Consider the following 14,132-nt stretch of genomic DNA (forward strand, 5'->3'; position numbering starts at 1 on the left):
CTAAATTTAATATCATTCAAAAAAAAGGCTCTAAAGATGACCAGGGACGTGAATTGATAGAAACCTAAAAGTAATAATTGAGGACAATATTCCATATCAAACTAGATCCTTACCTAATATCCATTATTTATCTATAGTTATATAGAATAAACTATTTATTCATCACTTATGGTATTGTGAATGTCATACATAATTTCAAAAACCAGAATTTTTTAAAATGCATAGTTGTAGTTGTAATTATTTTAATACATATTCGTCAGGTGTGCCTTATATTATTAAACTATATTAGAGCTCTCACCTTAATCTTTTCATCGCATAATAAATCTAAGTAATTTATGTAACAAAAATATGTTAGATAATGTTATAAAATGAAGCTCAATTCGGTTCTAGCTTTACCAATTTGTAATATTCTGGTATATATCTTTTCGTGACGTACTCAACTACTCACTATAAATTATAATAATATGAATGTACGAACGTGGGTCAAAACAAGTATTAATTAATTATATTAAACGTAATTATTTTACGAACGATTTATGTCAAATAATTTATTTTCATGGCGACAATTACACTTAGTCTTTGATCATTGAGTTGTTGGCTTTGTAAGAGTACTAACGTGCAACATGTTGAAAAACTCAAAATATTTATATGGCCCGGAGGAGATACTCGTACCGGTACAGTTCAATCTGGGAAACTTCCTTGTGAAAAAACTTATGAAACATGGAGATACAGCAGCATTCGTAAGTAAATCATAGCTACTAGATTTTATTGTTTTTTGGATCATTAGATTTATATGTCCATTTTTTAACAAAGTATTGAGTAGTTATTTAAGAACGGTCAATACAAAAAAACTATCAAGGCTTTATATTTACCATTGCTTGGACACGTATAAGCATTATTTTTTTATCATTGGATATTGAGTCCGAAGAGACAAAGAAGAACAAGAAGTATCGGCACATTTTAAATCAGACTGATTGATTTTGGAAAGGTTTTATCTTTAAGTTGAAGAGAGATCTGAAAGACGAAATTTTTAATATTTCATCATCTTCATAATCTAGTCATAGGACATACTTACATACACGACTGTTGGATTGGGATTTAGAAAAGAACCGGTAAATAGCGGACCACATCCAGCGTCTTCCGACAGTCTTAGCAAAATCATTTGTCCACCCTGTGGTAGTCCAAACGGCACTTGCAACATTTAGATAAAAAAAAAAGAACATGTAATCATTTTCCAGACCAATGCGGTTACGGAAGAACTTCTTACATACAAGGACATAGCTCAAACTGCTATGAATATCGCTATGTCTCTAACGAAAATTGGTGTAAAAAAGGGAGATGTTGTCGGCGTTTGCTCGGAGAATAGACTTGAGAATTGGCCAACTTTAATTGGCGTTGTTTCTATTGGTGCAGTGTTGACTCCAATAAGCATCTTATATGTAAAAGGTACGTTTTTTATAGCGCTCGTGTAGCATATAATTTATCATTTTAATACCCAAAAAATTGAGAATTTTTGTGCACTATATTGTCTTGCTTATATTATAAACATTTCAACTGTGAGACATATGTTACCTATATGTATATTTCCAAAAAGATAGAAAAGGCTTGCATTCAGAATCCTTACACGACCATTCAGATGTCGTGACTTGCATAGTGCAACTTTAATTTACTAATATGCTATGTTCTGGTTACGTGCGTTCGTTTACGAATCTGCTCACGCATTACTAATACTTAAATAATATACTTAGTGTTTATAATATAAAGATTTTATATTAACGCTATTCTAATAACTTCTAACCAATTATAAATCAAAGTATAATTTTTTTTCACAGTAACTTTGTACTCAAAATAAAAATGGTTTATTTCAGATGAACTGAGACACATATTAAACATTTCGAAACCCAAATATCTCTTTTGCTCCAAAAAAGCGGTAGAAAATCATTGGTCTCTTTTCAAATCTTTGGATTATGTGAAGAAGATAATATTATTTGATTACGAAGACCAAAGCGATGTGTTATTTTACAAAGATCTGGCGATAGCTTCATCGAATTCGATAATCAAAGAAAATGTTCAGTTTGATCAGTTTCAAGCAGTCGAAGTAGATTACTCTCATACAGCTATAATCATGTATTCTTCGGGTACAACAGGATTATCGAAGGGTGTGATGTTAAGCCATTTAAATGTCATTGTGACATGTTGTTTGTGAGTGAGCATTACAGCAAACATTATTAATTTTTAAGCTTTCTGTTCGACTAAGTGATAGCAATTTTGTATTATATCCTCGGAATTAATTGCATATACGTTTCTTTTTATATAAATAATGTTCAAGACAGCCGATTAACGCTTTGCCAAATGGCACAAGGGTAAATGCGTTTATATGTGTGTGTAGTCAAAGAATAAATAGAAGATGTAGAAAAAGTTGACAATGTTAATACTAGTTAGTTTTACAAATAAATTGTCCTGAGACTGATTTTCGCTCTTCAAATTCTATGGCTAGAAAGATTCTCAAAACAAACGAGGATTCTGAGATAAAACTTATACAGAAAAAAAATTACGTATGTATATTTATAAAATAAAAAGATAATCTTCATGGATGGTAGTGTCTCAAATTTGTGTTATTTTCTTATTTTGAGATGAAATTTCTTCGACATTAAAAACTTTTATTTTATTTTTCTTAACTCAATTTTTATTTTTAGACCTAATCTAAGTGAGGCAAAAATGAGAATTCTTGCAGTTATTCCGTGGTATCATGTCATGGGTTTGATGTTAAATTTATGTTACATAACATCAAAAGCCACTGTAATATTTTTCGCTAAATTCGAAGCAGATTTGTATTTGAGAGCGATAGAAAAATACAAGGTTGGTATACTAGTTACAAAAAATATTATGGAATTTAAAGGATAACTAGAGACTTCCTTATTAATTTTTTTTATTTATTAATAGTGTAACAGGCAAGCTTCTCTTACATACATACAGACATTAATAATAAAATATGAAATATTTGCGCGAATAATATAAAAAAATAACTTTAATTAAATGTTTCCTTTAATTTTAGATTAATTATCTAGTATTGGTACCAGCAGTCCTTCTGGCCCTTTATAAAACACCCTTCAAACATGACGTAAGCACTGTTGAAATAATATTCTGTGGATCTGCAGTACTTCGCAAGGAGATCACTGAAGACGTGAAAACCAAGTAAATAGAAATTTGTAATGCTCTTTTTAATTTGTATTGCACGTATAAAACTCTGTAAGATGAATATTTACGGTATTCTGTTTGGTCAACTTTTTAACAATAACCATAAATGAGATTAAAGGACCGTGATAGTCTTGGATACAAATTGAATTTGCGGAATTGAGGCCGAGAGTGGAGGATTGATCAACATAAAAGAAAATAATATAAAGTCCATAAAATACTTGTTAATCTGACATCTTTTCTCCATAAATTATCGCCTGACACAAGGTCCTACTTATGTTTGGTATAAAAACAATAACATTCATCCAAAACTGTAATTTATTAATATTCATTAAAAAAACGTCGCTTGAGTCTGGTAAGATATGAAGGTGAAAATGGATCATTTTATGCTATCAAAAACTGTGGTTTAACATATATTTGTTTAGGTAATTGCACGTGATTTTTGGTGGGATCGGTAATATGCCAAATATTTTATATATTCATTGACTGCAGTTTTAATTTTCTTGAATTGTTCCACTTCGCTATAAAACAGCTTTTTAAATCAACAGATTTAAGAATTTGAAAGATATTTTCCAAGGTTATGGAATGACGGAAGCAACGATGATTATCGCTTTAAATTCACACATTAATGGAATGAAATGTAAACTCGGGAGTGTGGGAAAGGTTGTTGAAAACACAATACTTAAGGTAATATTTTGCATGATTTATAAGTACCTATTTGTAATATGATCTTTCAAATACTTATCAATTCAGCGATTTATCCACTTACACTGTTAGCTACTCAAATGCGTGTAATAAAAACCTATATTATAAAAGTTTTACATACATCTTTAAATTTTATTTGTATTCAAGTTTCTATAGTTTCATTATCGGATTTCACAACGATTAAATGAATTACATTTTTTTTCAGATTGTGGACATAGAAACACGTAAGCCGTTAGGACCATACCAAAAAGGTGAAATATGTTTTAAAAGTCCAACTTTAATGAACGGATATTTAGGTACAGAAAATATAAACGATTTTGATGAAGAAGGATTCTTTAAATCTGGCGATATCGGTTACTATGATGACGAGGAATATTTGTACGTAGTGGATCGGTTGAAAGAGTTAATTAAGTACAAGGGTTATCAGGTAAGAAGTATTTTTATCGTCTTCTTTTAATTTAAATATATCATCATCATCATTTTATCAGTGGGCTACAAACGCAACATTTGGAAATCTATAAGGGAGGCCTATGTCCAGCAGTTGGTGACGATGAGGTTGGGTATTTTCGGCTATTACTCTGAATATTTTTTGCAGCAAAAAAAGTTTAGATGTCCATGGTAAAAGGTATCATAATATACCCTAGCCACATAAATCAAACTTTGACGCAATAATAGTTGTTTGTTTATTACAAACCTGCTATTTTTCGGAATATACATAAATATTCGATCGTGAGCGTAAATTTGTTGACAGTTTGGTATTGACATTTTTAATTAATTTAGTACCTCTTAGGCGTGGTAATAAACATTTTTTTAATCTATAATATTTTGCATGCGCATATTTTACTAGTTATTTATGCACATTAATAATTATTTTAAGATTAAAAAAATGTATGTTTTATATTAGATTGATTGATCTAATCGTGTGACTCTGCACCTACTATCAAAAACCTTTGCCCCAGCCGCCGCCGCCCGAGATTATTAATTATTATTATTACATCGATTATTAATTTAATCAAATTTGAAAAATAATGACATTTAATATAATTAATTATCTATTATAGGTTCCACCAGCGGAAATAGAAACAGTTCTTGCACAGCATAGTGGTGTCCGTGACGTGGGTGTGGTGGGACTTCCTCATTCAACGGCAGGAGAAGTACCGCTTGCCTTCGTTGTTCTTCAGCCCGGAGCCATCGTTACTGAGAGCGAGCTACAGCAATATGTGGCTGAACGGGTGTGTTTATTTTACTTCAATGTGGGCCAGTTTATATTATTTAAGACCTCTTCTATTTATACACAATGGTGTTCACGCAACTGCCAGCCAACTTTTGAATTATGTTAACAGTAGGGCGTCGAAGGAAGATTTCGTCGTAAATCTTTTCTCAAATATCTCGTGTGCGTTGTTCCAATCGTAACCTCACCCATCTCATCGCTTATATGTATCAGACATTGCTACGCACGCTATAGAACCGCATTAAACAGTATATTTTTGTAAATTAAATTATGTAGTCTCTTGCGATATAATTAAGTATATAAAACACAGGACGATAACGTTAAAGAGATGTATGTATTGAGATAGTGTTTTTACAATAGATACAAACTAGACTGTGATACATAGCAGTTGTAATTAGGTAACTTTCGCAGTGGACGCGGCGGGTTAGACTGGCCATCGAGTGCAGAAAGTTACAGGGCAGCCTCACTGAAACAACCGTTAAACAATCATTAGCCGACATCTGAGTTTGTTGTAAGATCGTCTCGGATCAGAGCGCGTTCAAAAACTCCTTAGCCTTAAGTTGAAGACTGCCTTATAGGGGAGTTCAATCTTATTCAATTAACTTTGACTCTTTTAACAATTTTCTAACAATTGACTCTTCTAACATTCTTCTCACAATGTATGCTAGTCGTCAATTTAAATGATCCTATGTAGATAATAATGTTAATAAATGTATCAGTTTGTCTAAAAAAACAGTAAGCCTCTTCCCATAATACATTGCTTGCGATTTACTTAGTAATGAAACAGTAATAAGCATATATTGGATATTGGATATGAATTCAGCACAAGAAGAAATTAAACACATGCGTCCTGAGCTGAAAAATTACTACAATTTCGTAAAAAAAATTCAATAGCTAATAAGCTAATAGCTTTCTTTTCTTTTTTATGGCCTTCATTTTTGGGGTCTCTAGTACTACTCCTGTCTTTTTTTTGGTATAGGCTGAGCCAAATGATACTTCAAATTTTAGCAAATATATGTTTAGCAAATGTGACAGATAGTCCCACCAAACTAGGAAAAAAATATTCCGGGGAATAAGGAAGTTAGGCATTATTCTCGGGAATTCTAAATGACAATTTCATTTTACTTTCTGACGCCAGTTCTCAAAATTTATTTTTCTATATATTTTCAGCTATCGAATCCGAAACATTTACGAGGAGGTGTACGGTTTGTTACGGCAATACCGAGGAATCAAAACGGTAAAATTTTGAGAAAAACTCTTCGAGAAATGATTAAGGCAAACGAAGAAATGTAAATGATGTATGTTAATAAATTTTATATTACATAATATTGTCAAAGAGAACGTAAACACTTTCAAATGTAAATCGTAAAATTCTTCTTAGATTTTGCAATACCAGTGGAGTAGCTAGGGGGTGGCGAGCGGGGCGGCCGCACCAGGCACCACAAGCAGGGGGGCACCAAAGTTGTAAATATTTTTTTTTTGAATGATGAATAATGAAATGTTAAAAGAAAAATGAAAACCATAATTAAAAGTAAATAACAAAAAAAATATCGAATTTTACTATTTTTGTGCTAAAAAAGTTGTTAAATAATATGAACATTAAAAAAAAGTAAACGGTTACAAAAATATAATATACACAGTGTTTAATAAGCCTTTCATTCGCAAAACACAAAGTGTTTTTTAAAAGGGCCCTAAATGACAAAATAATAAATTATTACATTATTGCAAGATTATTTAATGATAAATAGATTAAATAATCTTGCAATAATGTCAATAGAACATGAACTAGTCGACACTATTGATTTTGAAAATGTGATAAATGACTGTGCAGGCCAAAAAGCGAGGAATGTTCGTTTTTAAATTTTCCCAATGAATTTTATTAAGATTTAATGTTATTTTTTATATGTATTTATTATTACTTTGAACCAAAAAAATATATATTAACTACATTCTGTTCTGAATTTTGAAATTATTTAGACCCTTAAGGGGGGGGGCACCAAGCCCCAATCTGCCCCAGGCCCCAAATACCATAGCTACGCCACTGTGCAATACTACTCGAAGAGACAGACAGCCTTAATATTATTATAGTTATCTAATATTAAATACAACATTTATTTCTGGGTATTAAAAAGTGTGCGAAGCCGATTTATTGTAATATTTCAATTATATATATAAATTACAGCATTTATTTTGGGGTACTATTTTATTTAAATAAAGATAAGAGAAAATAAAAATGAGAGCTGTTTTATTACTTCATCATTATCATCACATCGACCGATCATCAGATGCAAAGCGTAAGTATCCCCAAAGGTCGCCACTATGACCGGTCTGACGTTGCCGGCATCCAGCAGCTTCCTATGTCCGTGACTATATCGTGGGTCCACCCAGTGAGAGCTCTACCAATACTGCGTCTAACTCAGAGTTCCCCAAACTTTTTTGTGTCATAGACCCCTTGCCATGTTTTTCCGTGTTGGGTAGACCCCCTACTTACCTGATATTGATTTCTTGTAAATTTCTAACTGTAGTGAAGTTTAGTGTTAATAACTTAAAGTTAAAACACATGTTAATTTATACATTTATTAATTGAATTTAAATTAATACTACTCAAAATAAAATTTTGTAGCTGTTATGTACAATTTACGTAACATTAAATAAAATAAACTATCGTGGACCCCCAAATTTTTTTTCGCTGCCGTAGACCCCTTGCAGGTTGTCATAGACCCCTAGTCTCAACTCGACGCGTTTTTATACAACAATATTTATTTATTTATTTACTCTTATAATTTATCACTGTTAATATAAATAATCAGATAAAATAGGCTAAAGATGAGGTACTAAAACGGTCTCATTGCAAATACCTATTTAAAAAATAATGACAGGCATCAAGTCCAAAATATTTCGAAAATGGATTTACATACATTTATCAATTACATATAATACAAAGTAGTTTTAACATGTATATCATAAAAATAACAACGTACTAATATAATACAAAAAACGGTACATTTAAATACGATATATATGTCTATGTCAAGTCATAAAGAAAAATATATATGTATCGTATAGTAATAAAAAAATTTCACAGTGACAAGAGAAGCTTTACAAGTCTTTTAAAAACTAAATATATAATACGTTTTCTTTTTCTTTAAATTTTACGATCCAGAAATTTAGTTTGTAATTAATGTATTGTTTTGTTAGCTATGTGACGTGTTGTCTGATGTTCGTACACCCACTATTAAAGTTACACGTCAAGAACTATGTAAAAAACCTTTACTTGTGTATTTTAATTAAGAAAGAATCAATTTTTATAATGAATAATTTACAGTTACACTACCCAGAAATAAATCCACTCAGATTAATCAGTTTGATATCGTCGGTGGTCATGGCCCTGTCGATAATCTCTATTAAACATCACTTCAACAGCATTCGTTTTTGACCCTAAGATCATAGAAGCTATTGAAGCAAAGTAATTAATGTTTTCCTTTTTTTCATCATAAATATGATTTTTTTTAATAAATATGACATTACAGTCAATGAGGACAACAATTCTCTGAAATCTTTGTTGTGAAACCAAAAAGTCTTCATAGAGGCAACTAAAAATTTGGTTAATATTGAAAGATCTAGTGGGCATTCAAAATTCATAGGCGATTTTAATTTCGTTATAAACAGATGTATCTTTTTTTTGTAATAACAACTTCTAAACTGTATTGTTAACGAATCGATACGATTACAGTAAATGTATCTTCTTCTTTTTATTTCAGCCTATGGACGCCCCTTGCTAGGCCTGGGCGTCCTCCCAAGAATGCCACGATACCGGAGTTGCGCTGCCCGCATCCAGTAACTACCTGCGACCCTAATTATACCGTCGGTAGGGAACTTACTGCGCATCTCCCGGCTTATAGCCGCCACCCGAAAACCTATCGGCCCCAACGGCAATCAGTTGCACGAGCGATGTGCTCCTGCCAATTCAGACGAGCAATTCTTCGAGCTACGTCGGTGATGAAATAAAATGTATCTACAAAAAATTATGCTAATAAGCCAGATAAAGCGTTTACAGCGTTCTTCTTTCATCCCAAAAAGATTTTGTGAATGCGGAATCTTTAACGGACGCCTTTAACAAAAAACTTCCAAGATTTTAGTATTAATTGTTAAAGCGTGCCTTTTGACGTGATTGGTAACCAGTTTGCCATCTTAATTGTCATCATAATCGACCGAATTAATTAATCCACCAGGAATAGTTACCAAAATATTGTAGTCGAAGAGTTATGAAATCATTTCATCATAAAAATATAATATCTTAAATTTTATAAAACTTATATCATTATCCACAATGCAAATGCAATTTATAATTAGAAATTAAAAGTATACAAAGACTATTATTTAAAATTAAAGATACATAAATTTAACATTAAATTGATTACGCAGTTGAATATACTGCATATTATGCAGTGGAAGAATATCTGGATTACAATTTTACCGGACTTTTTGTGAGAATGTGATAAATTTAAAATTGGTATGTTTAAAAGTTGAATTTTTAAATTACTTAAGTCGTTCATGCTGTAAGCTTTTTTAATTTATTATTAGTCTCTGATAGTCTAAGTAAAACAAACATTTTTTGTTTCTTCTTTTTTATATTTTGTTATAAAATAGTTAACAATCTCCTTAATTTATTTCATAGTTCTAATATTTGAAATATAAGTGTTTAAAAATGTCATTTAATTTTATAGCAATATTAATCATAAGTCTAGGCATATTAAGTTCATATTGCTATTCAATGCGCTGGTGGCGTCATCTCTATCTCTAGGGTGCATAAGCGGCAAGCAGCCATATGTTCCTTAAATAGCTTACACGTGTCGCAGGTATCGTTAACCTACGACATGCATCCTGATTAAAGAGAGAGAGTGCAGTCTGTTCTGAATGTCAATTGACGTATCATTATCACTGCTTATCTCTGAGCGAAATTGGCTAGAGAAGACTAAGAGCCGATTAACAGTAACTTGGGTTTGTACTGCGTGTAAATCAACCGCGTTACTAAACCCGTCGAGCAACGATCCAACTCACAACATCACAGTTTATTTTAACTTACATATATTATTATAATTTTCATAGTATTGTGGCTACATTTGTTCGATAATATTAAATGTTACAGCACGTGGAGTAAAAATTTAAAGTAATATTTACAGAATAAGATCTAAATATATCATAAAAGAATATAACAAGCGTATTGGAAATATGGAAAAAGACATAAAATAACAAAATGTTTCTTGTCTAAGTTTTTGTCCTAATTTAAATTACTAGAAACGGAATACAAATGTTCTCAAAAACAAAGTTGGTCTCTAAACAATATTTAGTTGGAGCTGTTCAAAAATAGAGGCAAAAATCTAACACGATCCTTTTTTCAAATATGTGTCTATACGCCAATATAAACGTAAGCAACATAATTCATTACGTGTACTTAGCTTTACCACTCTCGACAGAGAACGATACGCAGAATCATAGGAAGGCTAAAGAAGACTTTCTCGTTAAATTCAGGAGGTTACAAAAACCACTGGCCTTAATTCAAGGAATTGGAAGATTTGAGGATAATTCCTTTAAAATGTCTATCAACAGGCACCTCACTATTGCCAAAAAGCTACTCCTAAGTAATAACATAAAAACGTTATTAACTGAATATCAAGTTTATTTGGGTATAAAACTAAGATATTTATGAGAAAGACTAAAACGCCGATCTTAAGAAATTCTGAATTTAAAATGTCATTGTAAAAATCTTAGCATATAGTGTTACACTAATAACAATGCATTTCGCTTTATACAACTAATCCACATCACACTAAACGCGACACTTTAATTGGTAACTAAAGCAAATACAATATATTACTCTAGATAAGACCCTTGTCTTTGTTCATTAAGAACATAAGTTATTTACTCAAGAGATAAAATTAGTTTCGCTAATAAAGAAAGTATGAAACTTTTTGATTTTTTTTTTGTGTATACATTGTTTATGATTATTTTAAATGCAATTACTTATTTTCCTGCAGTAAATCCAATTATTTAAACCAAATTTACACCTCGAATTACATAATTTAAAAGTGGAAAATAGCTGCTATGCTAATGACTAGACAAATTAAGGGTTCTCCTGTTCCGCGCGTCACACAAATTGAATAGTTTTCGTTCATCCTCCCTAATTTAATTTATTATATAACTATATATATTATAATTGCTAACTTATACGCTTATTTAACGCGTATGTGTATTATAAGTTAGCAATTACACGTATTTTAACATAAGTTTTAGGTCAGAATACGTGCGAATTGAGGACCAAACTGTTCCAGTTTCATAAAAATATTTAAGCAAATTATTTTGACATTTCGTGGTGACGAAAGTTAGTTGTGTGAAAGTATTTTGAACTTATTACTTTTTTTTCTTTTCAGCTGATGGACGCCCGCTGCAATACATAGGTCTACGCCAAAGATATATACCGGTCCTGCGCTGCTCGCATTCAGCGACTGATAAACTTTATAAAATATTTAGATCATCCTGCAGCTAAAAAAAGTTCATATTTTTTTAATTTATATCAAACGATGTCTCGAAGTGTTCGAGCCAAGATTTAAGAACAGATTGCACGGTTATTTGGCTAACAGTCAACTCGGGAAATGAGAACTCAAGCTTTGTATTAAACTGCACGCTCACTCGCATTTGTACAGCACGTAGCTGTGAGAGGATAAACACGTGCCACCCATTTACGTTCCTGGGCAAAATATATACTATTGCTTAATTTTGCATTATCAAACACTTTATATAATTTACACAAGGTTTGCTAAAAAATATTTATACAGTCTACTATACCTTATATTACGATAGATAAATTTACGTTGAACTACCTTAATCTTCTATTCACATTAATCATAATATGGAACATATATGTATTCAATCTGTGGGCGTATCACAGAACGGAAAAGATATCAATAAATAGCTGATTAGTATAGCGTTACAAGATTTAAGATCTGACGAGGCATTCCTAATCAGTTTATACATTTGGAAAGACTTTTTAAATGTTTTTGCTTCGTTTTATTGTTCAGACCTTTTGTTTATCTACTATATATTAGAGCAACCGCATTTGCATTGTCATGTAATAAGTATTAGCGTTTTTAAAACAAAAATGGTAAAATATCCTATTATAGTGTGAAGGATTTTTTAGTGATAATAAAAATAAGTAATAACTCTTCTAATGAGTTAAGGACATTTTAAAAATGACTGCAAAAAATTGGTCTACATTTGTTGTGGGTTATTATAATAACAATATAATAATACATAAACTTTACAATTAAAATACATATATTCAATGAGAGCAGAAGTATATAGGATTGTACATAATATCCTAGTATTAGGTAGCCAATTCGATAATGGCAGAAATTTAGCCTTTTTTACCGTCACAGGATACTTGTAATCGCAGCCTGAACAGCAAATGATTTGCAAAAAACTACGCTTCTAGTTTTCTTTACAAAACATTAGGAATCAACTTTCAGATTATCAATCGATCGTAAACACCATGCGTTGTATTTGGAAACGGTTTTTATGCTAATGTCCATGCATCTTTAAACTGAAGTCATCTGTGTCATTGTCACATTACATTTTTAATAAATCTATCGTTTTAAACATTGGTGTGCATGTGTATGTATTCGCTTCATTCTCATATAATAATTATTGAATGCAAATTTTATGCTATTGTATTAGAGAAACAAAACACGTGTATTGTAACCCACGATTTTTTTCTAATTGAATTTTCAAAAACTAACTGATATCGTATGAGTCGAGATCGGCTCGCTTATTATAGAGATCGTGAACCCCTTTGGCGGAGTTTCTTCAGCCACTTCTTCTTTCAATCATAACGTGTTCTGAAATGTAGTAATATTAACCAGGTAGCAGCCGACCAAGTCGAGACAACCCTCTCGGGCGCCCTTGAATCTGAATATAAAACGTTTAATATCGACAAATAATAGCCCAAACCGAGGCCCCCTCTGTGGGGCCCATGAACCTGATCATTTCACGAAGTGTCCGTCAATACACCTACGCGATCAAAGAGCTTCACGGTCTTACAATCTGGTAAAACTTAATTCGCTACCTTATTAAAAATTTTAGGATAAGTGCCCTCTACACTGTACTCCTTCTATCGCGCAGAATCTGCAAATGCCTGCAGCGATGTAAGCTAGTTAATTATTTTATTTAACTTCAACATATATAGCGCCATCTAGTTTGAAATTTGTACAATGCAAGTGTGCAAAATATTACACGTTTGTGATCATCAAAAATATGTGGCGCTCTTTTCCATTTTCGTAAAGTTAAATCGTTATTTGTGTTGATATAAATAATAATATTATTTTTAACAAATATTAATAAACATACATTTGTTATACTTAATTTGTTATTTTGCATAGTTGGATAGCAAAAGTTGTCATCAGTTCTACTAAACGAATCTGATATTTAATAAAATACTGGAAATATAAATTATAAAAGTATTAGTGACGCATAATACGAAAAAATAGGCAAGAAATGTGCTTATGATATATTTCATTCTGATTATAGACACACTTTCGCAACCATAATGTTTGTTTGCAATTTTTTTTTAATTATGATTTTCAACCATAGTTACAAAAAAAAGGAAAAAGAAGGGTTTTAAAATCTTTAATTACAAAACCAGATTAAATGTAATGTAAAATTACTTCCATAATAAATGTCGGACTTGCGATTTTTTTATACAATATTGTTACCGGTTAATAATCTGTTAATATAGCAATAAAATCATGATATATTTTGTTAACAATTATAAGGTACAAAAAAATAATTATTTATTATATATGTATATTATTTTAAAATATGTTATATGTTGAATTCTTCAAAAATATTTTGGTACTCTTAATGACATAATGTGGGAAAACAGTTATTTCATTGTGACAGTTTGAGAAGGAAAGAACCGTCAGATTACAATAATCGAAAATAGCTA

The 14,132-nt window shown here is 31.2% G+C and overlaps 1 protein-coding gene across 1 annotated transcript; it reads left to right on the forward strand.

The window, feature by feature from the left end:
* Positions 1-623: 623 nt before the first annotated feature.
* LOC137922909 (luciferin 4-monooxygenase-like) lies at positions 624-6,424 on the forward strand. Its single transcript, XM_068766019.1, has 9 exons — positions 624-740; positions 1,239-1,446; positions 1,869-2,202; positions 2,697-2,859; positions 3,056-3,195; positions 3,744-3,882; positions 4,106-4,327; positions 4,962-5,132; positions 6,302-6,424. The coding sequence occupies exons 1-9, from the start codon at positions 624-626 to the stop codon at positions 6,422-6,424; spliced, it is 1,617 nt and encodes a 538-aa protein (XP_068622120.1).
* The last annotated feature ends 7,708 nt before the right edge of the window (positions 6,425-14,132 follow it).

Source organism: Battus philenor, unplaced genomic scaffold, assembly GCF_028537555.1.
Source record: "Battus philenor isolate CCGP_79_NKW_IND1 unplaced genomic scaffold, ilBatPhil1.0.hap1 SCAF_20, whole genome shotgun sequence".
In the NCBI taxonomy this organism is placed as follows: Eukaryota; Metazoa; Arthropoda; class Insecta; order Lepidoptera; family Papilionidae; genus Battus; species Battus philenor.